The 26,131-nt window shown below is 46.7% G+C and overlaps 1 protein-coding gene across 1 annotated transcript; it reads right to left on the minus strand.

Annotated features, from left to right (window-relative positions):
- Positions 1-1,180: 1,180 nt before the first annotated feature.
- YDJC (YdjC chitooligosaccharide deacetylase homolog) lies at positions 1,181-22,943 on the minus strand. Its single transcript, XM_090061933.1, has 6 exons — positions 22,668-22,943; positions 20,877-21,102; positions 11,471-11,630; positions 7,989-8,088; positions 5,386-5,563; positions 1,181-2,994 (listed from the first exon to the last, which is right to left on the minus strand). Exons 2-6 carry the CDS (start codon positions 21,008-21,010, stop codon positions 2,646-2,648), a joined length of 921 nt encoding a protein of 306 aa, XP_089918059.1. The 5' UTR covers positions 21,011-21,102; positions 22,668-22,943; the 3' UTR covers positions 1,181-2,645.
- Between the last annotated feature and the right edge of the window lie 3,188 nt (positions 22,944-26,131).

The raw sequence follows: 26,131 nt of genomic DNA on the forward strand, positions 1-26,131 counted from the left end.
CCATGTAGTGCCAAGTGGGCAGGGCTGCTTCTGCCCAGCATCCCCTGGGAGTTGCAGTCTGGCCCTGCAAGCCTTGGGCAGCACCTGCCAGCAGAGGCCAGAGTACGGTTCACCCAGGGCCTGAGGGAGCCAGACTGCTTCTCCCAGCCACCATAAGGGATGCTGGACAGAAGCAGTCCCACACACCCAAATGGCACCATGGGGCAGGCCCTGGGCAAACCATGCTTGAGCCCCTGCATCTGCTAGTGGGTGGTAGCTCTAGCTCTGGCCTTTGGTGCTAGGCAGACAGGCTGCTTCTGCCCAGTATCCCCTGTAGTACCAGCAGAGGCTAGAGCCAGAGCTGCTGCAGAGGTGGAGGCTTGAGTGTGGCTTGCTCTGGGCTTGGACAGTGCTGCCACCTGTGCTGCCTACCTGCAGGTTGGATAAATTCAACTGACAGGCTGGATCCAGCCCATGGGCAGTATTTTACCCACCTCTGCTTTAAACTCTCATTTGGTTTTAAAAGCCTGGCTTTGTCCTGTTTATTAAAAAGATATGGATACTAGTGTTCACAGTTTAAAACTGAATTACTGTAAGGCCGCAGTCACACAGACTTCCCAGTGCTCAGTCATTGTGTGAAGGAAGCAGAAAACGAACACAGATAAAAGTACAATACGTGGAAAAAGTAATGGAAGTCTTGATAATTGTGATCAAGCAACTTCACAGCTTTGAATAAGTGATCATTTAAACAGGAAAAAAGCAATATTTAGCAAAACAAGCTCACATTATATAAAACTGGAGATACAGTCTTAGATAATCTGCATTGCCTTCAGGGATGTTACTGCATATGAAAAATATCACCACCCCTAGGTGGTGCTCAAACTTCTAACAGTGCTTTACCACCTGGCCTGCACTTATTGACAGCTGCAGTCCTCCAATCTTATTCTTTTATGCAGCTTTAATGCAATGAACACCCTGTAAACTTTACTGTCCAAAGGAAAGCCTAGTCTTTTACCATAAAGTTAAGTTTGAGAACTCATAGTCTACAAATTAGTTCCTTTTGTTAATTTGTGTCAACCGTTATGGACATCCTTGCTGTATTCGAGACTGTAATTAGAATTGGGCAGAAAACTGTACACCTGTGGAATTGGCAGAGCATTGGCAAAAATATTGTGAAATGATCTGAGACTTGCTTAATATATAAAAGTTAGTATTCTGTATTTTTCCATAGTTATTAGACGTTTCCAGTGCGTTAGCAGAAGCCAAAGTTTGCCTTTTCAGAGCCAAATGTGTGCAGCCATAGTCTGAGCAAACACTTGTAAACTTTGTTTTTTCTACAGATTATTTTCCAAATGGTTAAAATTTCCTGATACATCAAAGCCTGGTTGGAATGTTTGAGTAATTACAAAGGAAAGAAGATGGTCAGACTTGAAAGTAGTGCATTTTTTGATAAGTCATAGAACAATTGAGTAAAACAGGCTAGAATTAAACTATTTAACTCTGTCAGAAACTAACCATAGAACATCTAAAATGTAAAGAAGAATTGTTCAGAAAGTCACAGACCAGTAGTTTGTTACATTTTTTAAAATCCCTAAGCAACTTTGACTGTAGTACATGCTGTTGAAATTCAAATGCCTGTATAGCTGTCACACATTTTTCCTTCATTTTGTTTTTTACTTGTCCCTTCTCTAAACCTCAGACTCCCCTTCTGTTTGACAAGTGGACATCCTGGCAAATTGCTCATGAAAACTTAATGGGGACTGCTGCAGAGAACAAGTACTGTGAAACAGCAGATGAGTCAACAGTTGCTGTTCAGGGATAGCATTGGATAACTTTACATGAAGTTACTTTTGAAGGCTTAATGCCAAGAGACAACTTAAATAGAAGCAACAGTAACTCTACCTATATTTGGTACAAGTGAGGGTGTCAGTAATCTAAAAAAACAATCTACTTACTCTGATGGAAGAAATAGTCTGAAAAAAAGCTTTTCTCTAATCATGTAAGGCATTGGAAAGGGTTGGGCAGTGTCAGTAAAAGAATGAAAGGAGAATGCAGAAAGGTGCTTAGCCCTGTCAGTCTAAAATCAGAAACTATCTGGTTCAGAGATACATGAGCTTTCATAGGCAACAACCTACTTCATCAGATGCTATGAGAAGAGAGAATGGGGCAATCTGTATATATGTAAGTACTTTACAAACTGGAATTGTCAAAGTTACCAGGCCTTTACTTCAGGCCAGCAGTGTCATGCACAGGTTTTTGCTTTCCAGGCTTGTTTATTGTAACCAATCCCTGTTTGTTCACTGAATCTTTCAGGAAGTGTAGACATGGTGCTTGTGCTATTTGTCACAATAGCTGCAGAAATTTGGTTTCCAGGTCAAATCTTGGTATAGAATGAACTGGGTGCACAAAAGAAATCCACTGCTTTCAAACTGGCTGCAGCAGCTTGAAAAGCTGACAGAGATATCTACTCTGTGATATTGCTAGAAGGTGCTTTGGAAAGTACAGGCATTCCTGATCTCACTGAATTATGTTGCAGCCAGTCCATTTGCAGCCCCCATCATCCTTCAAGGGTGGTACACACAAACGGAGTTAACTAGCCTAGCTTCCTAATACACTGTCAGCTACAGGTCTGCAAAGTACAAACGTATCTGTATGTTCTCATTTGCTTAAAGATCTTTAAATGCACAAAGCTCAATGTTTCTTGTTTTGTAATAGCTTTGTAACTCAGGATTCATTAAAGTCTGGAGTTCGTGCAAGCGTTCCCATGACTGTGAAAAATCATCTGGTCCTTCTCCACAACCTCCAACAGGAGGGATGCTGGGGTACCCTGGATGTACCATCAGCTCAATTGTTACTGTTCTGCTTTGTTCATCTTGATGTGAAAATGGCTTGGCGTCAGCAGATGGGCTTTTCTTGGCAGTGAAAGCTGTTAGGACAGTATTGATGGCACTCTGAATGTTATTGATAGACATGTTCTTGCCCATGGTACTCAAACCAATGTAAATGTCAGGCCATCTGCAAGGGAAAAAATACAAAAGTTAGTGCAAATAAACAGAACTCAGGAAGGTGTCACAATGTCCCAGGATCAGGACTGAAATGTTTCATAAAACTCAGCTGTAGTATTAGACATTAAAAAATGCAGTCTTTATCTCGAATTCTCTCTTTGATTATAAACTTTGAAATAAACATTTCATCAAAACTAAAGCTCTACACTGAATGGGATAATTTCTTTGATGTATTTTATTAACAGCCACGAGTAACATTATTTAGCGCAGCAGTTTGCAGTCCTGCAGACAGTCCTGATTAAGTCAACTTCCGTACCACTGCTTTGAATTTTGAACGTATAAATGTGGTATGGTACAACTGTAGGTTAGGAACCATAGGCTACAGACCCACTTAATAATTGGGGAAGGAGGAATGAAGATAATTTGGGAACCTCTATGGTATCTCATATATCAAAATAATAGAACTTTCAGTAAAAATATATTAAAACTGAATCAATCAACAAAACGGGTGATAGTTATTACTAAGATTGATGTTACTGCTAATGGTTTTACTCCAAAAAGTGATTATGTAAAATGGAAACTTTCCCAGAAATAGAACTGCTTCCCTATAAGCATCCTTTTGATCATGTCTCTTGGCACAGAAATTTGCCATTCCTTAACCTAATAGGGAGTCAGAATTGCTTCCCCAAAGGACAGAACAACTGGCTTTTGCTGTTGAAAAGCCAACACAGCAAAGGGAGTGAGCTAGAGCCCATTCCTTCTCATACATCTTCAGTAGAATTGCTTGCTAAGTTCCAAAAGCAAGGCCAAATTCTCCCATGAAGTGTCCCTGTGTAAACCAGGGGGTGAGACAGATGTAAGTGAGGGCAGAAGTGGAACAACACTTGTGTATGACAGAGCAGGGCCCTTGTTGCACAGCGTCTCTTTTCCTGCTGATGGTGTAGAAGCAGGGAAGAACCAAAGCATTTGCAGGACAGAAATAATCAATGTGTGTTTAACTGGGAGCAGATTAAATTGACAATGCAGTGTTACTTCCCCACAAACAGAATCTCTTCAGTTATCAAGTCATGTCCAGAGCAGACCTGCACTAAGGGAGCTCTGCTGTGAAGAGCCGGTCCTACTTCACAAACCTCTGGTTTGGCTTCAGCTACTCAGTCTCCATCCAATTCTCTGTAACTGTTTTCTGCTGTGTGCATTTGTTCTATAACCATTTGCCCCATTCACCCTTCTCTGGGCAGCTGAGGAAAAAAAGAGGCAGTGGAGGTAATGCAGTTTCCCACTGATCTCAGTGGGAGGCTACAGTGCTGCATGCCACCACCATGCGGTACTGTGGAGGCTGTAAGTCAGCAGTGACAAGCTAATGCTGCATTCAAGATGGTGTCCTCAGGAAGTAAACCAGTGCCTCTGGTTCTGCCTGTGCCCCTGAATCCAGAGAAGATTAAAAATGTAAGCAAAAATCTCCTCCGGAGGTAGCAAAATGCCAGCTGTCTTCTTCTGCAATGTAGTGGAAGGAGAATGGAGGAGGGCAGGGATTCTCCCTCTTGAGCTTTCCCTTTAATCTCAATTTGATGTCTATTATGAGAGAGATTTATTTTAGGATACTTTCTGGGTAAACCCCGAAGTGATTTCCCCACCTCCCTAGTCCTCTGTTTGAGGGGTAGATTGCTCCAGTACAATCTGCAAATTTCTGCTTTGCTTTGGTGATGACAAAATGCAGCTTGGAGGGAAGAGTTTTCAACAAAACTGGTGTCCAAGATGCGGTAAATTAGTAAAAAAAAACCCCACAGGATACAAATTCAAACAGACTTTAAGAATGATAAAAGTTCATGTGTCTCAGTGTATGAAGATTGCCTGCAAGGGTCAAAAAGGAAACATTTCTTCTTGGAAAAACACTGCATATTTAAGTGCTTTATTAGGGTGAGGAGGATGCCCTTGTCTCTGAAGGGCCTGGTATTAATTGCCAGAGATAGGATGCTAGTCCGATTGTCTGATTAGTTCACTATCATTTGCTTTGATGTGCAAACTTATCATCTTCTTCCTCTAGTAACAATGCAGACTTGTCTTTTAACAAGTCTCTCAAGTGATAGAGCCTTTCTGGAATCCTTCAATAAGTAAAAGGATTATTTCTGTAACGTAAATCATCTACCTAAAACCTTCATATTGGTAAAGAATCCAGCATCCTGTGCTGTGCTAAATGCAAGAAACCAATGCAACTTCATTATAAAAGCCCTCTAAGAAACAGACTCTGGTGCTCTAAAAGGAGCAAACTTTCAGATGAGAACTGCCACCCCTTTTCAAACAAAACTACAAACTAAAACTACTGGTGCAGTAGCCATCCTGAATCTCTTTGGAAAAACACAATCAGGAACCAGTTTGTAGGGGAGGGGTGCATCTGCCTTACCTTATTCCATGCCTTGTAAACACATTGACCGTGTTAAAGGAATCCTGTTCTACTCCCAGATAAAAATCCATCAGTGGTGGCTCTATCCAGTCACAGCTGTGAAGGCCCGGTTCTATCGGCACGCGTGTGTACTTGATGCCGTATTCTTCTAATACCTGAGCGAACACGTGTCTGACCTCTACATGAAAAATCAGAGAGAGCATCTGCCATTAGAAATATGGTGACTAGGGGACTGGTTCTCCTTTAAGTAAGTAACCTGTAGGGATCTTTTCCTTCCCACTCAAAAATACCATCCCCTGTGGCCTCTTTTTCCCCTGAACCTGCTTTCCTCATGCGTGAGGGAGTCCCAAGAATTTCATTCTACAGCCCCTTCCATCAAGATGTGGTGTGCAGGGAACCTGATCTACTACTCCCTCAAAGTCTGTAGAAGTCACTGCCTCTCGAGAAAAAAAATCACGTGTCCGTGGCTCAGCTAAGGCCTTCTGGACCAAGGGCTAAGAGACTAATACTCAGAGCTGAGCCTCTAGGGTTGCTCAAAGCATGGTGTGTTTTTGTAGCTCACCAAGCCAGCAGATTCCATACACTGTTTTAAAAAGAAATCCCCAAACACAATAGGTCAGGGGGTTGCTGTGGTCTTGATGAAGCAAGTCCAGGCCCAGAAGCTTGGGGTCTACCACTGCCCAACTGTGTGACATTGGCCAAGCCACGTCACACCTCTGCTTCAATGACCCCATTTGTCAATTACTTCCCCACTGAGACAGGGAGGGAAAGTGCCAGGGACGTGGAAGGCAGGGGTGTTGTCAGGAGTGGTTTAGTTAAAAAACTTCACCAGATTTCCTGTGATCTTGCACAGGCTCCACTGCAGAGGTTCTTTGTGTCGGATGCAGCTCATGATGTTGTTCCTCACATACTCCATGGCCTCACTGGCACAAGCTGACCCTTGCTGCACTTTTCCATATCAGTCCCACCTATTTGCTTTAAAAAGGTGTCCACCCCACTGAGGCATGCTGAAGCTGCAGGGAGTTGATTTGTCCAGAATGCAGCACGCGCTCTCCTGCAATCTCTGCTGGCCTGGATGAAAGATGACCCCTGCCTGGCCTTATGACTCTCTGCCTTGCTGGGAGGCCCAAGGCTGGGCTCTGAATTCCACACCCTAGAAATAGCAGCTCTGTGGCCCCTTGCCAGGTGGGCCCATGTGTGTCATTCAGTGAGATACAGCTGATCCATTACTGTTGCTATGGGAAACTGGCAGGCATGGAAACCTCAGCTGCTGTCTTCCATTTCCTGCTCACTTGCAGTAACCAGCCCAGGGTGGAGGAACAGGTCAGACCAAAGCGTCGGAAGTGCATGTGAGCACATGGGAGTATCTGCATGCTGAGCTCTGGCGTTAGCACTTCCAACGGATTGACGCTTACTGTCTGCTGAACTCTAGCAGTAGATAACCTGCCTCCAGTCATATTGGCCATGCAAGGGTGAGAGAAAGAGGGGCATGGTGACATCTTTTTTAAACATAACTTGGTAAGCTCTTCCTATTCTAATGAAATCTGACATTAATGGTGGTGTCCAGTTAGAAGCAGGCATTATTAGGCAGGTCTGTGGTCGTTCTGTAGGAAGGGGACCACCCCCACCCTGCTTCAAGCTGCATTATTAATTTCTATTACACTGGCCTATCTGGGAAATACACAGCAGAAAATATCTTCCCACCTCCTTCTATACTTCTGCTTCATGGACCCCTGACCTCCCATGGCCTGGCTTTGACAGAGCGTGGAAGATGTGTGTGTCTGGGACAGAGGTTACAGCATCTCATCTACCCATACCCCTTTTTCACATTTACTCCTCTGTGGGCCAAATGGAGAAAATGTGTGCTGAATACCATCCCTGTGACTTGACTGTAGAAAAGCTGCTGCAGGAAGCTGCAGAATGACCTATGGCTTGAGTCTAACTGATGCAAGGGATTTAAGGCTGAAAAGGGACCATTTTGGTCATCTAATCTAAACTCCCACATAACCCACAAAATGAGGTCTCTACAGAGACACTGGAAATAGTGGAGGAATGGGATTTTCAAATACCCAAATGGAAATTAGACACACCTATAAAGATCCAGCTAAAAGCTTGAAGGGACTCCTCTACACATGACACCACTGAGCACAGTCATCCTAGATGCCCAATGCTATTAATGTGGGTGAAACAAATGCCCCATTTTTATAAAACTTTTTTAAAAAAGGAAAAAACCTACCCTCATACCACTGAGACCCCACCAGTTTCAACATGGTCAATCAGATGCCTGAACTTCCCCTGCAGCTCAGGCAGGGAAGAGCAGGGGGAGACTAACAATTCACATTGCAGCCCAAGCAAGGGTATGTCTCATTCTAGGAATCAGACACTGGAAAATGCTGAATCAACAGCCGCTGATTCTGGCACAGGAAGGATAATTTCCCATTGGGCGGGTTGGAAACATCTGATGCTGTATTACTGGACCAAACAGCTTTGTGTAGCTTTTCATTCACAAAGCTTTGAGCTGGGGGGGGGAAGGGGGTGTCTTTACTCAGAGCAGAATTATCTGTGATCTGTTGGGGCTGAGAGGAGCATGGGCACCATCCTACCTGGAAGAACATGGACATGCTGGTGTCCATCCATGTGGTGTGGTATGTGACCCGTCAGTTCACGGAACAGGTCAAGCTGTGCCATTAGCTCCTGTTTCACCTACGTGAAGGAGATGGGAGTGGGGGCAGAAAGAGAGAGCAGTCAGTACATCAGAAAGAACAGGACAGCTCTGGTAAGAGGTCCGTCTGGGAGACCCTTGTCTTGTATTGCTCATACAAGACCTAGTTCTGGGAGGTTCCCTCAACTGCCACTGAAGGCATGCTCCTAACCCTACACTCTGTCCTACAATCAACTGAGGGTCCTCAGCTCCCATTAGCTTCCTGGGATTAGGATGGAAGTGGGTCTGGAACTATAAATGGAGACTGATATTATCAAAGATGCCTTGGGGTTTGGGATATGCAGATCCACTAAAAAAGAATGGGAAATGGGCATCCAGATCCTGAAGGCAGCCCTTGTAAGGTGGGAGCAACCTTCATTTCTGTCTATGCACCTCTTCATGTGACAGGGCCATGGTAGGGGTGCGCCGATAAAGATTTTTTTGGCCAATACCAACGGTCAATTGTTGACCAGCCATATCAGTCAATACCAATCCGATTGACGATATGCAGCCCAGCAGCATGGAGAACAGTGTCTGGCTGGTAAATCCACTGTGGGAAAGGTCGGGGGGGCAGATCAAGGCCCCCATGGTGAGGGAGGGAGTGGGGCTGGGGTAGGGGCTGCCCAGCCAGGGCAGGGCATGGGACAGAGCCATGGCTCATCCAGGGGGCATGGGGATGGCTCCCACCACTGCACACACCCATGGGAGAGGCATGGGGGGCTTGTGCCCCCTGGATCTGTTCACAGGGCAAGGGTGGGCTGCTCACCGCAGGCTGGGAACAAAGGCTGTGCCTGGCTCTACCCAGCAGGGGTGTGGAGGGTGAGGTTGGACCACGGCTGTGCTTGGGTCAGGCAAGTTGGGGTGGGTGGTGGCAATGGCACTGGGAGTGGGGGGGCTACAGCCACCCCAAAATTCACTGTAGCCACTCCTCCTAGCGCAGCCACCACCCAACCTGCCCCACCTGCCCCAAGCACAAAGCGCAGCCAGGTTCACCCCCCACCCCCAGGAAGAGCCTCTGGCCCCAGCCTGCAGCGACCAGCCCACCCTCACCCTGTGCACAGATCAGGGAAACATGTGCACCCCATGCCTCCCCCAGGGCTGCGTGCAGTGGTGGACCCCCCCCCAACCCCACCATGCCCCCCAAACAAGCTGCAGTTCCATCCTGCATCCCACCCTAGCTGAGCAACACCTGCCCCTGCCTCTGCCCCACTCTCTCCCTCACCACAGGGGCCTCAATCTGCCTCCCGCACCACCCCTTCCCCCCCCACAGACTTAGTGGCTGGACACTGCTCTCCTCACTGCTGGGCTGCATTCCTGGGCACACGTATGCTATAGCTGTAGACATGCACATGGCATTTATCAGCAACATTACTGGTCACATCAGTCAAGAAAAGCTGATTGCCAAGTATGTCAATTTTCCTTTTATTGGTGCCAATACAATATAGACAGATGTAATGGTGCACCTCTAGGCTACGGTCCTGACAGAAGTCTCCAAAACCAACTTTATCTTCAGGCTCACTCTGCAGCCTCTTCTCAAATATTGTTCCTGTAGCCTTTCCTAAACGTCATACAAGGATGTTGCTTTTGGCAGTGACCCCACCCTCCCTTTCCACATACATCATGACCAAGGCACAGCAATGGCTTAATAAATACAATCTAGTGCCTCTTGCTGAGCATAGCTGGGTACATCTTCTGTGTAGCAATTCTGTGATCCAAAATGATCACTGAGGGCTGGATTAGAGATAACAGGTTCTTTCACTTGCTACCAAAATCGTGCCTGGATCGGATGATAAGCTTGGGTACTCAGCCACCAACTCCCACTGTTTAAAATACTTTGAAGGTTCACACTGACATCTATCAGATGCAGTGTTTCTCATCAAGTAAATGAAAGCAAAGCCTAATGAATCCCAATATGGACCTCTTCAGCATTTGCCTAGAATGATCTCCAGATACCTGCAGAAGTTAATTCTTACAAATCCTCCCCATCCCAAGGGAAGTGATTATAACTTATCAACTATGGGGAAACTGAGACAAGGAGAGGGGAAATGATTTGCCCAAGGTCATGCAGGACGCCAGTGGCAGAACTAGGGATACAGCTCAGAATGCCTGCCACTGGTGATGCACTGATACATTGGTCCATATTGTATCAGCACCAATAAAAGGAAAACTGACTTTATCAGTAATAGGTTTTTTGCGGCCGATAATGTTGCCGATAAATGCCACGTGAATGCACACAGCCACAGCATGTGCAGGGCCAGGAATGCAGCTGAGCAGTTGGAGACCAGCATCCATCTGGAAAGTCTGTTGAGGAGAAAGGGCAGGAGGAGGGAAGGGGCATGGGAGGGGGCAAATCAAGGCCCCTGCACTGGAGCTGCACTGAGCTCTTCCTGGTGGGGGGCTGGGCCAGGGCTGCGCTCAGGGAGGGCGATAGCAGCATTGGGGGGGGGAAACAACAGTCACCCCAAAAATTTGCCATAGCCTCCCCTGACCCTGCCAGTACTGCTGCTGTCCACCCCGAGCACAGCCATGGCCCAACTCCCTGACCTGGAAAAGCCCTGCATCACCTGACCCCAGACTGCAGCAGCACCCCACCCACACACAGATCTAGGGAGCACACAGCCCCCGTGCCTCCCCCAGGGGTGCGTGCAACAGTGGGACTCGCACCCCCATGCCCCGGCCCCCCAGGTGAGCCGCTTACAGCCCTGTTCCATGCCCCGCCTCACCCTGGCTGTGCAGGGCCTGCTCCTACCCCAGCCCCACTCCCTCCCTCACCACAGGGGCATCAATCTGCCCCCCAATGCCACTGTCCTCCCCTCTGCCCTGCACACAGATCCAAGGGGCACACACTCCTATGCTTCCCCTGGGACTGTGAGCAGCGGCGGGATCTGACTCCCTTCTCCCTGTGCCCCCTGGATGAGCCACCTGTGGCTCTGTCCCACACCCCACCCCACCCTGGCTGGGCAGTGCCTGCCCCTACCCCAGCCCCAATCCCTCCCTCACCATGATGGACTTGATCTGTGCCCCCCACACCCCTTCCCTCCCCCTGCCCATTCCTCCCCAACAGACTTACCAGCTGGACACTGCTCTCCAAGCTGCTGGGCTTGCATATCGACAATTGGATCAGTATCAGTCAATATGCCTTGTTAATAGTCAGCCAGTGATATTGGCCCAAAAAATCTTTATCAGCGCACCTCTACCTGCCACGCTTCTGCTCAACTACAAGCCATTAGTCCACAATATGGACTTTGTTTGGCTTGAGGCTCAGCCTGACCTGAGACCTGGAATAAATTATTGTGTGTGACATGAACGAAAAGGCAAAAAACAATTCCAGGGAGTGTGATGCCCAAGAAAATGGTGGGTAGCTCCAATTCCTTTTTCTCTTACCTCCGACATCTTCAGGAGGCCTTTTCCTAGAGCCATCCGGAACCCCATCTTTCCGTGGAAGAACCCGTCCTCGTTGAGCAGAGAGGAGTTCTTCTTGAGCACTTCACAGACTGGGGAGCCCTCAGAGAGGTTGGCATGCAGGCCAATTGGGATGTTATGCCTACAATGTGAAAAACATGCCAGGTGAGCTTTGCCTGCTCTGCAGCCAGTGAGGCACCACTGAAGGAGCTGAACTGATTGATGGAGAGGGGCTTCATTCTTTCCATCCATTGTCACTGCTCCCCTAGAAAGACACTAAACAAAGTAGCTGACTTCCTAGGGGGAACAATCCTGTGCTGAGGTGCTTTGCATCTCACACACCTGGGATCCCATGAAACAGAAGAGCAGGAACAAGAGCCATAAAGCACCTCAGTCAAAGTCAGCACTGCTGTAACTCTACCAGCTCTATTTGCCCAGACAACAGCCAGGCTTCCAGAGTGGGTGGTTCCCATGTTAAGGATGAGTTTTTGAGGTATTTCAGTTTTGCCTGACAGCTTATGTTTAAGCTGCCCTTAGGCAGCATCCAATTCTAGGCCGTGCATGCCACATGCAGCTGTTACAGTAACAGCACAAGCTACAGCGGCGTAGTAAATAATGGCAGATTTAAGAGTGATGCAGTTCAACAGGCTGGCCTGGGAACTGCAGCCAGGTGCTCAGCTCCTCTGTTGATGTACAGGAAGGACGGGTGACTGGTCAGCAAAGATAGAGCTGTACATATTAGCACATCCCTGTATTACAGAAGCAAGTTACAGCAGTAAGTGTTAGCAGAACATAAGTGCAAAGCCTGGAGTTAAAGCACCCCAAAGGTCTGACTCTGCAACTGTGGATTAAAAAAAAATCCAACAAGAGCCAGTGGATCAAACTCCTCTTAAAGCTTTTTATGGAGATACTTCATATTAACCACTGCATTTCCTTGCTCGGTGTTTGTTACGGCTTCCCTGACAATGCACAATGGGAATTGCAGGTGCTGACAACCCTGGTTACTTTCTTTATGCCTAAGGAGTTGGCTGAAAGGCTGCCTTGATGTTTCTTCCAAACAGATTCCTGAATGGAGGTTCCCCTTGGCCTCTGGCAGGCACAGGATGGGTGATCAGGGCACAAGCCCTCTCACGGTTGGGGAAATGAAGGACGAATGCAGTGCCTCTCCCAGTGCTACTGTCACAAGGTTGTCTTCAATCAGGGCACAAGCCCTCTCACGGTTGCCTCTAACCTCAAGCTGCCTGATGGACAGCAGCTTAAAGCTAACTGTGTCAGCCGCAACGTGGAAAAGTCACATTAAATGGGAATGGTATCCCTTTGTCAGAGGACATTATGCAGCAAGGAGGCCTGCATTGGCAAGCATATTTAATGGCCACCAGTGCCAGGCCAGGATGGGTGAGGGGTTCACTAAATGAAGCTCTGGGCTACTCAAGGTTGTCTTCTGGTGCCTCTAACCTTCCTGCCAAGAGCTGGCCATGGATTTTTTCCATTGTTGGAAAATGCTGGAAATCAAAGTTGTAGAAACCGAAACTGTTCACAGACACACAGCAGCTCTGATGAAAGAGTTGTTGAGAAATGTTTTTTTGGGCTTGGGGGGAATGCTTGTTCACTCTCTCTCCTTCCCTTTTGTTGAGGCTGTTTGACTTCGTGATCCAACAGGTACATAATTTATACAGAGAAAGAGAGAGAAATTCAGGAGCCCTGTGGTGACAGCTCTTGCCTGGACAGTGGGAGACCCAGCTTCAAGTCTTTGAGACAGTAAATATAAATTAGACAGAGTGGGACAGTCCCAAGAGGAGAGCTGCAGAGAAACCCACTGGGAAACCCAGTAGCCTGGTAGGCAGAGCACTGGCCTGTGGAAGAATGGCAGACCCAGGACTAGACCCTGGGGTTTGCAAGTGCCCTACCCCCAGGGCTATTCTAGGGAAGCTGCCTTTCTCATGCCAATACGGAACAGAGAGCTCAAAAAAATGTATGGGCCAGTTCTGAGCCTGTAAGTTATTTTGCTAGTGTGGACACAGCACTGGATGCTGTAATGTAGACAGCCTTCTGGCTCCAGCAGCTGTTACAGCCACCTGCTCTGAACAAGCTTTACTGATCTGGTGCTAAAAATAGCCCCTGGAATAGGCAGCTTCTACAACAGGAAACAGCACAGCTAACCCCAGTGCAGCTGAATCAGCATAGGAGCTGTACGCAGACATTCACTGGGGCGGGGAAGGCAACAGGGTTTGATTTCCAAACCTCCCAACCCCTGCACTCCTCCCACCTGGAATATTAATAGTGGCAATTTGGTAAGGTTTACCAAATGGGCGTTTCCTAGTTGTGAAGAAAGGGATGTCAAAGGCTGCAGAACAGCCTGAGGAGGGGAGTGGGGAACGCTGGGGTCAGTCCATGCATCTTGGGCCTCCTGGGGCACATCTACATGATATGTTTACTATGGAGCTGCCTAATTAACTCCACAGTAAAGTCTCCACATTTGTACATGGTGGTCCTATTAGGCTGCAGTAAGCTAATAAATGCCGCCATATATTAGCACTTGTAAATACAAGTACTATCCTACAACAGTGTTATTTGCTGCACAGCAATGCACATGTAGACACTGTCAGGGCTGGCTGGGGCACAAGGGTGCTTCATTGCAGGGGCTGCCTGCTGGTTAGCCCTGCACTGAAGCACCCTCGTGCCCCAGCCAACCCCTCCACAGCATGGGTTGGAGCAGCCCTAGGCTGGTGGGCTGACCCCCCGGATTCCCTGCAAACCAGGGCTGCTCCAGTCCAGCTCAACATACTGTGGTCTTAGGCACTTGTATAAATGCAGCACCTGGGAGCAATGAACTCCAGCACAATATGTACTGAAGTGGATTGCTTTGCATTAACTGCATGTGTAGATGTGCCCACTGAGTAAAGCCTCTCACGCCCCTCCCCCACGCTACTCCTTGGCTTCTGACAGCTTTGCCTTGCCTCCAAGGCAGAAATGATAGTGCCACTAATTCCCACCATGAAAGCTGTACCTTTCATTTCTTTTGCACCATGCAAGGCAGGGACTGCTGAGGCTCCCAATCAGCAGCCACTTACAGAAGAAAGAAATGTCCTAGATTCAGTTGCATTGATCACTCTGTGAAATGCAATTCATCACTTAGGTTCATAGGAAAGCAGGATTGGAAGGGACCTCCCGAAGTCATCTAGTCCAGCCCCCTCATCATCCCCGAGTAACCCATCCCAGCCAAGCATCAGTCTAACCTGCTCTTAAACATTTCCAGGCATGGAGATTCCAGTTTGTCTAGGTAGCCTATTCCAGCATTTGTAGTCAGAAAGTTCCTCCTAATCTCCAAACTAAATTGCTCTGTTATAGCTTGAGGCCATTTCTCCCAGTCCTTTCCCCTATGACCACAGAGAACAGTCCAGCTCCATCCCCTCTATAATTGTCCTTCAGGTCTTTGAAGACTGTTATTAAATCCCCCCTCAGTTTTATCTTCTCCAGACTACTGGTAAATAATCCTAGCTCTTCAGCCTTTCCTCATAAGTCATGCTTCCCAGGCTTCTAATAAGTTGATGCTGCTCTCTGCTGGAGCTTTTCCAATCTGTCCACATCTTTCTTAAACTGTGCAGCTCAAAACTGGACACTGTATTCCTTGGCCCATTTTGTGATTATGAATTTCTGGACATTTGCTAAATGTAGCAAAACAGCTCAGGAAAAAATGGTTTAATTTTGTTTGGTTTTTTCAAACTCTAATCTCTGGCCTTTGGCTTTAGTTATTTTACTGCAGTCAAGCTGGGTTCAATTTACTTGCTCAATACATCTTACGGGTTTTTTCACCAAAGGAACCTGAACAATTTGAGCATGTCTCAATTCTAGACCCAGTGGTTCTTCTCTTATAATGCAAGGCTTGCCTAACTGTCCAGTGCTGATATCAAGGTGTTTTACTAAACATTTTACATACTCCCAATTTCTCAGGTAAACAGGATTGTCAGTATTAGTTCAAGGACGCTCTAAATTTCTGGAGTGCTTGAACCAAGCAAGATTTGTTCTGCAAAGACTCAAAGGGAGCTGATTTTTACTGAGTCACTCGGCAGCTCTGACTATAAGCTGATGGCATTGCTTGCACCTTGGCTGCTAATGTTTGACAGGAAATGATTCAGATATCAGCAGGAATTGGTAGATGGAAATATTTGATTGTGAACCCACTTTCCTGTATGTTATTTGGTGGGGAGCGGAGGAAGAACAGCTGAGGCCTTGCTTCCTGCTTCATTGGGACACTGAATGAGTGTTGTGTGGTGCCCCAAACAGTATTATGGAAGCTGTTTCAAGGAGAACACAAACCACTGAAGTACATTCCCAGACAGGTGTTGGGCACCATGAAGTCTGAAAACTGCATGGTTGTAACATTAGCCCGGGAGAAGGAATGGCTCAGAAGCCAACCGAACCAGCACGAGGATTCAAGAATGTCAAGTATGAGAAAACATTAAGAGAGCTCGCCTTGTTTTCATTGTAAAAGGAGACTGGTTGTAATTTTATAATGTGTTTCAAGGCTTTGGCTAACATCATTTGAATATCTGATATGCCTTCTATCAAGCAGATACATTCTGCCCCCTCTGATCAAATAGATTTCTAACTCTTCAGCCTCCCAAGAGCAATGGATCAAGTGTAACAGTGACCAACGTTTACATCATTCAAAACTGTGGAATGAAATGCAATGCTTAGGAAAGTGCCTGTACAGAAGTACTTCATTCAAAGTACAAGGCTCACAGGGAGCAGACATGTAGCAAAGGCTGTGGAGCAGGAATGCAGGAGTTAGGTCAGCCATGCACAGGTGGGTGTTCCCCAGCTGACTATTACCTTCCTACATCTGCGCCCATTTTCTCTGGGACATAACAAGCCACTCAGTGCTGGTTCCTGCATATGCTTAGCAACAAATGCTCTGCAGGAAGTTGTGCTATGAGAAATGAGTTCCTGACACTCCCTGCATGGTGGACACAGGTTCTCAGACACTAACTAAAATAGACAGAAAATGCAAGCAGCCACCCTGGCTTTTTGGCAGTGATCTGCACTGCCCCATGGGAGATGGGCTACTCTTCCTGATCCCTGTCACATGTCAGTCAGTGAGTTCAAGAGCCACACACTGACAATAAGATGTTGTGTGAAGGTTGAGCCACCTTGCCTACTGTTGGGTGCAAGATGAGCATGCTCAGCCAATTCTGATCACTAGCTGAAATTGAAACCAGTGTCATTCAGAGTTGCCAGTCATTTTGATAGTTTGAGCAAAGCAGAACAGCCATGTCTACAGCAAATGCTTTGCCGTGATGGCTATCACTGGCCAGGGCTTTGAATATAGAAACATGAAGAAGGTATTAAATGCAGTCTCTCAAGGGAACTGGGGAGTCCCTCAATCTCTGTTTTGCCCAGTGTTAAGCAGTAAGCACTATGACATGATCAACACATGAAGGCTCACGTGAATGTGTTTGGCTTTGTTCTCTGGACCCGTGCAGAGAAACAGCAGGTAGGCAACATCAAGTTTAAACCAACTTCCGATAGGCAAAGCCAAAGTCACCAGATCCAGAAATGTGGGCACATATTCAGCAGTTCTGCGGTAAAGAGCTTTGACTCTTTGAACACATCTGCCATGTGTTCTGCACCCACCAAGCAAATTGTCAATATTCAGCAACGAAACAGGGTCCAGCAGCTTCTCCTAAGCAAGCTGTCAGAGCATGCCACCAGCCTCCAAACCATCTTCTCATCACTAGTGAAGAGGCAGGGAAGAGAAAATGCCTTACAGCAAGTGTGAACGAGAGGAATAACCTCAACTTGGGTGCTTAGTGCAAATGTTTTTTGCTGAAACATTACCCCTAGATGCAGTTACTACACTGCAACACCCCCACAAGGATGATGCTTTGTGAAATAATACAGGGGGAGACTCATAGCTACAGCAAACATCTGAACAAGACATCTGTCAAGCTCCAGGTGGAAAGAGGCACCTTCGGAAGCAAAAGCAGCTCCTTAATTCAGCAACCTGCTGCAGGCTGTGAACCACCAGATATGAATGGTCCAGTTCTACTCTACATGCACTACCCAAAATACACCTGGTTGCTGTATTCTAGTTCCTGGGAGCTTTGTGCATAATTCTACTGATTTTCCTGTTAACATCAATCAGTTTATCGGAATAGGTCCGTGTTGCATTTGTAATGGACGCCTGACCAACCACATGCCAGCCCACAGTGACACCTGGTTTTAATTCCTTTAGGACTGCTTTCCTCAGTTGTTTGGTTTCTACCAAGGCATTTGAAGGGAAAGCTACTGAGCCCTTCCACAGAGAACCTGCCCCTATTTGCATATCGTAAAATAGTGGCACTGTATGAATTCTTTCCTTTTCCTTTGTAAGTGAGAGCAGACCCACCCTCAGCATCTTGTGTATCATTATCTTCGGGACCACCACCTGGCGAGGCTCCTCAGCTTTGATCCCAAGTAAGGATGTAATAACCAGCTCCCTGACTTCAGTATCAGTAACCTCACACAACTACCAAGCCTTTGTAAACAGCAAAATGTCCAAGGTGGGGAAAGGTGCTGTGCTGTGCTTTAAAGAACTGATGCAAGCAGAGCACCTCTGGGTTTCTCCGTGATGGGAAGCATCAGCAAGTTTGCATAAATGAGCAAAATCAGAATTAAGTGTAAGAGCTGCTGCTATCCTGGGCAAACTGTAAGATCTGCTTATCTTTTATCAACCACCACATCTAACTGTCATGCATCTGTCCTTGCTGCGTGGCCTGTTACTGCTGATTACAGAGCTATTTCTGCGGAGAGCAGCACTCTTAGGCCTAGCTTCCACTAAGAACTTTTACCAGTATAGTGATGCTGCTTAGGATGTGAGGGGGCTTTTTTAATGTTTATATGTTAGAAGAATGTAGAAGTAGCCTACCCCAGAAAAGGGGTGTTTTTACAGGCTTATTTCGTCCGAGGAAATGAAGCACTGCATCGTTGGTTTAAGTTGTCTCCATTAGGAGGTATGACTGGTGCAATTTGTTACGCAGACAAGCCCCTACGCCATTCACTCGAACCCTGTGAGGTCCAAGTGCGCTGAGGACGTGACTGCCAAGTGATTTAGCAGTCAGTGTGGCAAGAGTATCAGAAAGGCCTCTAGATTAGTCAGAGTGAAGCAAGAAGTTCAGAAGGAAGTCCTTGTTTGCATACTTGCTTTACAATTAGCACTGATGGGAAAGGAAGCAAAAACACAGCTGGCAACTAAGTGTGGCCTGGTTACAACTCTTCTTTGAAGTGTACCCAGTCACGGCAAGGGCTTTCAACTCTGTATAACTGACATGCTGCACCTGAGCTCCCCAGAACTTCTCTTCTCAACGGCATGTCAGTGGTTCATCACAGTGGAGATTTCTAACCAAAAGATGAGGAAAGCACTTTGAAAAAAATACGTAGGGGAATATTTCCATTGAAGATAAGATGTCTGGATTTCCCTCTATAGCAATCGCAGGCTGATACTCCATTTAACATGATGCTGAGGATTTCTTTTTCAAAACACAGAACTAAAAGGAGCTTCTGGGGGCAACAAGTCCATGCCCCTGCTCACACAGGCAGGCACAACCTTCCAATTTCCTGTCTACATTTACTCCCGGCCGCTCCTCTCCCTCCATACCGATTGCCTCTGACACATTTATTTCTGTAAATCATATGCCTAGCTCTGTTCTGATCACCTGCTCTTTCCTGCTCTGATGCAAGAGCTGTCCCAGCAGCCACACAGCATGGTGCTGACACAAACCTAGCAAAGGAGTAGGATTAGTAGAATATCCTTTAACACTATGATATCCCTCTGTTTCTCAAATATTTTTCAGAGTGTAAGTTGACCCCATGTATATGTTGAAAGCAATTATGACGGTTCACTGTGGAAGGGAAAGGAAAAGACTTGTAATCAGAACAATACCGTACTTGCTCACCCCCGATGGGTTATAGAATGAAAACTACTAAACACCACATTGACTACGGAAGCTCTCTCTTCAGTGACATCTTTAGAGCATCTCCAAAGCCACTTCATTTGACCTTCATTGAAAGGTCATATTAGGCAGCAAAGTGTAGTTGATCTATCAGGGACCCTTTAAGCCTGCTTTCATACTGCTTTTCAAGTGTTTCAGGGACAAAAAAAAATAAAGCTCATTCTTCCACTTGAGATTGTGGGGCTGCCCCTACCTGGTACCACGTGAGAGTGTAAGCCAACATTCAAAGGAGGATGAGATGAAAGTGGGGAGCAAACACGAAAAGGTTCAGACTTTGAACACATTGATTACAAAGCAGTCCGGGTCTAGCTTTTTTTGGATGCTAACAGAACAGTTTTATTTCTTTACAGGTATCCTTTTAAAGTCCTCACTTGTGCCCACAGATTACCATCTTGTACAGTACAGAATGCAAAAGAGAGCACACATTTAAGCTAAAGAGCCCTGAGAATATGAGAATTACAGACCATGGCACAGACGCAGCACAAAACTCCACTTGTACAAACTGGGATTACCACAAATGAGGAACTGCCCCCTAATGCAGTGGTGGGAGAAACTGGGGAGACTTGATATTCCCTGAGTCCTTCCCACTGTGGATGCAAAGGCAGCAAAATCCAGATCCCACACAGCAGCCCTACCTTGTGCACAGCAATGTCAGCTCTTTGATCTAGAAAAACTGCATGTGCTTGAAGGAACATGGAAGACATCTGCATGTCTACATGGCACAGATTGCCTAAATACTTCCACACATCCTGAGCTACTAGTCTGAAGCAGGTCTGCCACTTAGTACAAACTTAAGCCATCCCCTTGAGTCACCATTTAAAGCTTTTGCCTCAGCAGCAGTCTTGATCATGCAATTCTAAAGGATATGTGCAGATCCAGGGGCATCTTAGAGCAACCCTTTATTGTCGCCTTGCACTTCCTGGATACCTTCATGCACATGTCCAAAGAAGCCTGCAGGGCAATGCCAGCTCCCAGGCAACTCTAATATCCACGACTGGGTGCTCAAGGAAGGCATTACACAGGTAGCTGTTGTGGTGATGTCTGCAAGAAGGCAAAGATCCACACCCAGGTGGTGAAAGTTGGGGAAGGTTTATTATGCGCTTTATATATATTTTGCTGTATTGGCCGTTATAAAAATCTGATTACTGCTGCCTTGTTTCTGCTGAGTCATCCAACCAGATCACAAAGCAACATGCGATGCCCCCAGGGAGGCCTATGGCAGTGTTGGGGAAGTGAAGTCTAGGACGACCTATAAACAGAACCACGGCATTGCACAAAGAGGAAAAAAGAGTCAGAATAATGGACTTCATTCCCAGTATTTCAAAACACAATGAGATGTCTAAGAGAGATGGCTGTGAAAAGTCAACAGTCTGAGAAGTACCCTTGTTTATTTGTACCTGATTAACAGAGTTTTGCCTTGCAAAGTTGTAGGTATCCGCCAGTTAGTTTGGAGTGAATACAAGACGGAGAGAAATGAATCCAGGAGAGAATGCTGTAGATGTCTCAAAAGTTGAAAAGCCTTAAAATTCATCCTTCAACTCAAATTCAAAACCCCCAAACTGGAGTGCATATGGAATGATAAAGACAACAGTGTCTCTGTCCTTGTCATCCTTTCTGCAAGGCCTGCATATGGCACGGGGAGACAAAGATATTTTAGCAGGAATCCAAGAGTCTTCAGAAACTTATACATATGCTCCAGGATTGGGCGCGGGGTGGAGGGAGGAGGGAAGGCAAGAGACTTTAATTAGAGCTGCTCCAAGAGCCGCTCTAATTAACATGCCCAGAGCATCTCATACATCAGCACCCCCACGCTTAAGAATGGCAGCAGGGTCTCTTTAGCTAAAGCTTGTTTGATGAGCTTTAGTTAAAATGCCCCCACCGCCATTTTTAAGCATGGGAACGCTGATACACAAGACACTGGATTCTGCAGGACTGTGGTAATTACCACACTCCCGCAGACTCGACTAATCGAGCCTGCTCCGACACGCTGTCATTTCAGCGTCTCAGAGCAGCCTCACTGCTTGTCTATAGGCACCCTTTAAGTCCACAGCCTCCAGGTATATTTAAAATCAGGTTTGCAACAGAAAGCTAGCCTGGACCTTTCTGATAGAGGAGCTAGCATCTCAGTCAGGAGGCTGAATTAAGAGATTGCTTACAGAATCAGGTGCTACATTTATTGTGGCAACAGACACAAACAGTACCTGAATTTAGGCTCTCAGCCAGGAATGAGCACATCTGAGGATTATAAACACTGTGCTCCCATTTATATTTATGCACGAGTAACTCTGGGAATTCAATAGGGATAGTAAAACTGGATTAAGTAACTCAAATGTGCGGGATCTGGCATTCATATACGTCCAAAGCAGCTGGGCCTGTTTTCTCAGAAATTATTTCCAATCTAGCTCACACATCTGTAGGATCCAAAGGAACCCCAGCCCCCTCCCCAACTAAGGAGAGGACTATAGTTTCTGTTGCAAAATGTCCCTCCAGCCCTGCTCTGAGAACACCGCACTCGGCAGGCAGGATAAATGCTGTGACCTGGATTCAAAGATGCCGCGCTGAAGTGCAGTCACATGGCCTCCTTTCTCAATATAGAAACCAGAAACTAGGCCAGGTGGATTCTATATTTAAAAACCTGTCAATAACTGGGCATCTATATGGCTCTAATAGCAGCCGGAGCTTTGGGGTTTCAAGCGCTGTGAGTTGTGCCTGTATCTTGGGAGAGTGGCAGCTTCATCTTGTTGCTTGTCTCCATTGTTAAATGTATTATTGGCAGGATTTTAAACATTTCCCTCCCCACACACACACATCCGCACACACTGCCTTCTCCCTAACCTGCATGGAGGTGGGATCTCCTCTCAGGGTAGGACTATGTGCTTCTTGGACCTACATCCCAAGCTGCCCCCTGCCCTAAACCACTGAACAGCTACATAGAAACCCCCTCTGCCTACCCTGCTTGCACCCTCATGTGCTCAGAGCTCACCTGGTGCTGCAGGCTGAAGATACAGGAAGTCTTCCCGTGGCAACCCGCAACCCCTTGTTCTCCCTGCCCTTGTGCACCCCACATCCTGCCTCTGCTGTGCATGAGGGGAACTGGACCAAGATAAGGAGAGGAGAAGCGGGCAGGCAGGCGTCTCAAAGGGCCCCTGGTCTATGCCCTGCATGTGGCTGCTGCAAGGGAGACTCACCTGGACCGGGCAGACAGAGAGCATGTCATGTCTAGTCCTCTTAGCCAAAGGCAGACTGGCTCCAAGACCAGATCCTCTTACAGGCAGCTCTTGCGGGAAGGCCCTCTTCAGGATGGTCCCCAAGTCTGGGCTGAGACATGAGCAGCAAGCTCACACCAGTGTCACCTCTGCAGTGTTCAGGCTGTGGCTGCCAGCTGGGCACTGCTCATGAGGACCAGATCCAGGGGGGAAATGCCAGTCTGCAACCTAACTCTAGAGAAGTACATCACACAAAGTGTCTATTAGGGCTGTGCGAAACAGCACTGTTCCGTTTTGACTTGCGTTTCGACATTTTGACAGAACAGTGCTGCATTTTGAGTGTTGTTTCAAGTCGAAGCAGCTGGCCCATTCTGTTCCCTCGAAACAGTTTTGCTGTTTCGACACTGTTTCGATGTTTCGTATATAGGCTATAATGGGGAAGGTAGAAACAGCCTATAACCTTGTCATTTCTGGCCTGATTTGGATGGAACTTGCAGGACTTGTAGCCCCCTCTGAGGGCATGAAGTCTGCCAAGTTTAAAGGAGATAGATGCAGGGGGTTCGGAGAAACTGCACCCGAATTCTTGAAAGCGAAACTTTTGTCACGTGTATGTGTTAAGCCACAGTGAGGTCAAAACTGCAGGCCTGCTAGTCCCTGCTGAGGCCACAAAGCCTGCCAAGTTTTAAGGAGGTAAATGCAAGGGGGTTCAGGGAAACTGCACCCCAAATTCTTGACAGTATAACTCATGTCATGTGTTAAGCTACAGCGGGGTCAAAACTGCAGGCATGCCAGCCCCTGCTAAGGTCACAAAGCCTGCCAAGTTTCAAGGAGATAGGTTGCAGGGGTTTGGCGGAAACTGTACCTCAAGCTGCAGACAAGCAAAACTTGTGACATAGGTGACCCTGCAGGTGTTAAGGCACAACAGGGTGACAGCTGCCAGGATGGTGGCCCCTGCTGCGGCCACAAAGTCTGCCAGCTGTCAAGGAGATCGGTGCAGGGGTTTTGGCTTCTGGGATTGTGGATCCTTTGTTAATCTTAAATCTCTGCTTTTGTATTATCCTTTCCCCTTGATGACTCTTCATCTGTGGCTATCTCTGGTTCGTTGTCTCTCTGGTAGCCTTCTCCTAATTTGGTCTGTTCCCCCAAAACTGGGACTCAGGCCCCGTTCTGCTCTAGGGCCTTGTTGCTGGTGTTATGGGACAGTATGGTACATGCTCCCTTTCGTGCCCGGGCTGTTTCCTAGACTATGTGTCCTTGTTGTGTTAGACACAGTGTCTACCTTGAAGGCTGTGATTTCGTGGTATGGCATGCCCCCTTCATTCTCAGGCTGTGTCCATCCACTGGCTTTGTTGTGCCAGGCAGCCCGTCTACTTCCAGGGCCATGAGAAGCTGTGTGTGTATCTCCCAAGTTCTTTAGAAATCCATTTAACTCCTGCTGTCCATCTTGACCCCTTACAATGCATATATCTATACCTATAAGCCAATTCCCCCCAAAACAGGCTTTTAAATACTTTTTCTAAGCCAACAGCAGGTGCTGTCACATCCATTCCATGGACTCATCTGATATGGTTTAAGGTGGAGCATTCCCCCTACCAAGTATTGGTGGGTCACTATTGTCTGTTATATAAAAAGTTTGATCAGATTCATTAGCACAGCACGAACAGCACCCACCTGGACTGAAGTGAAACAAGTGTGCACAATATGATGTAATCATCACAAAGCAACTGAATGAAACTTTGAAACTTATGACAGGTACTTGCAGACACACTCATGTTCCTTGATTGTCTCTTCTGTCTCATACTCCTTCTCCTCATCTTCGACATCAAGAGGCTAAATAAAGAGTCTACAAAAAGCTGCCTATATTTAATTCACTACCAATTTTTGAGGAACTTGATGACCCCATAGGCCAAGGCTTATGTTGAAGAAGGCCATTTTGGAGTGTGGGAAAGAACTGAATCATGAGACCTTTGATATCAAGGAAAATAGCCCCAATGATGCAAGGCAGTTGACCTCATTAATACATTCCTTATCATGGAGCTCACATCTAAACCTCCTGGCTTTGCTTTACTAAGGCAGAGCTGGATTACATTGAACAAGGTGGACAATTAGCTACTTAGTAAATGAGATTTTACTAAAGACACCAAGTGTGAGTGTGGTGAGATCCAAACTGTAGCCCATATCATGGAGACCTGCACCAGGCTGCTGACGATGACTTGCCATGGATACCGTACCTAAAAGTGTCACTCTAGTCTTCTCCCTTAGTGCCATTGCTTATAGGTTGCTTAGAGCTTGTTCTGCTATACTTACCACACAGGATCACACGTAAGCTGATTCATGGTAACTGTTTCTTGTGTCCACTTCTATACTGTAGCAAGTGAAACTATGCTGTGGTAAATTAACCTTGTTAAAATCAGGGGCTGGCTGCTTTGTTTTATAGTTTCATAGTCTCATAGTTGTCAGGGGCGGGGGGGGGACCCTACAGTTCATCGGGTCCTGCTCCCCCTGCATGTGGGCAGGAAAGACCACTGGATCAGAGGACCACAGCAAGATGGGCATCAACGCTTTTTGAAGATCGCCAGGGTGGGTGACTGGACCAGCTCAGGGGGGAGCCTGTTCCAAACCCTTGGTACTCGACTTGTAAAGAAGTGTTTCCGTATGTCGAGCCTGAAGCGATCCTCAGTCAGCTTGTGCCCGTTCTTTCTTGTCCTCCCCTAGGGGCACTTGGTGAGCTGATGTTCCCCCAGGCCCTGAAACTTCCACTTACTTTAACTTCCACTTACTGAGAGATGGATACAGCAGACTCAGCTGACCTTTGGTAAATGGGTATAACTGTCTGTCCCAGCAAGTTTCAGCCAGGGTGCCATGACAGACTGGGGGCCTTGACATCCTTTCAGGGGTGCCACATATTGTATGCATTGTATGGTGTCAAAACATGAATACAAGATACACCCGGAGATTTCAAATAGGAATCCATGGTCTTAAAATACTCTAACCTGTTATGCTCTTTGAGTTATTTGCAACAGAAGAATTGCTCTAGTGTTCTTCCATAGCCAAAAAACAAATGAAAACTGAGAGTTGGCATTTTCTGATGGGTGCCTCAAGTCTACAGCGTTTGAGACCATTAGTCTATCCACTCTTTTCTTACACATTGATAGAGTAGAAATAAAATGTAAGAATAAGTGTTTCACTTCTGAATTTGGCCCCCTGTAAAAGCACCTCCTGATGAAGGGTTAGAAATTCCTTCCTCTCCCCAACCAAGCTGAGAAACTTTTGTAAAAAGAACCGTTTTTCCTTGGAGCTAAATCTTGTCTTCCAAAACATTGGATCTGTCTAATTTGGGATTAGGACAAGCAAAGGGTTATCCGAGGTAGAAAGCAACAGGGAGTAATCTGTATCTTACACAGAAGGATGGACGATCTAGTGGTTAGCATCCTAACCTAGATTTG

Source organism: Crocodylus siamensis, chromosome 9, assembly GCF_052110815.1.
Source record: "Crocodylus siamensis isolate JL-2025a chromosome 9, ASM5211081v1, whole genome shotgun sequence".
NCBI lineage: Eukaryota > Metazoa > Chordata > Crocodylia > Crocodylidae > Crocodylus > Crocodylus siamensis.

Bases quoted from the DNA above. Each gene is read 5' to 3' on its own strand.
- YDJC (XM_090061933.1), bottom strand. From the start codon at position 21,010: ATGAATTTTAAGGCTTTTCAACTTTTGAGACATCTACAGCATTCTCTC. The intron at 8,089-11,470 runs GTAAGAGAAAAA...TCCTTCACGTAG, and splicing joins GCCTCCTGAAGATGTCGGAG to GTGAAACAGGAGCTAATGGC. The intron at 2,995-5,385 runs GTAAGGCAGATG...TTTCCCTTGCAG, and splicing joins TTTACAAGGCATGGAATAAG to ATGGCCTGACATTTACATTG.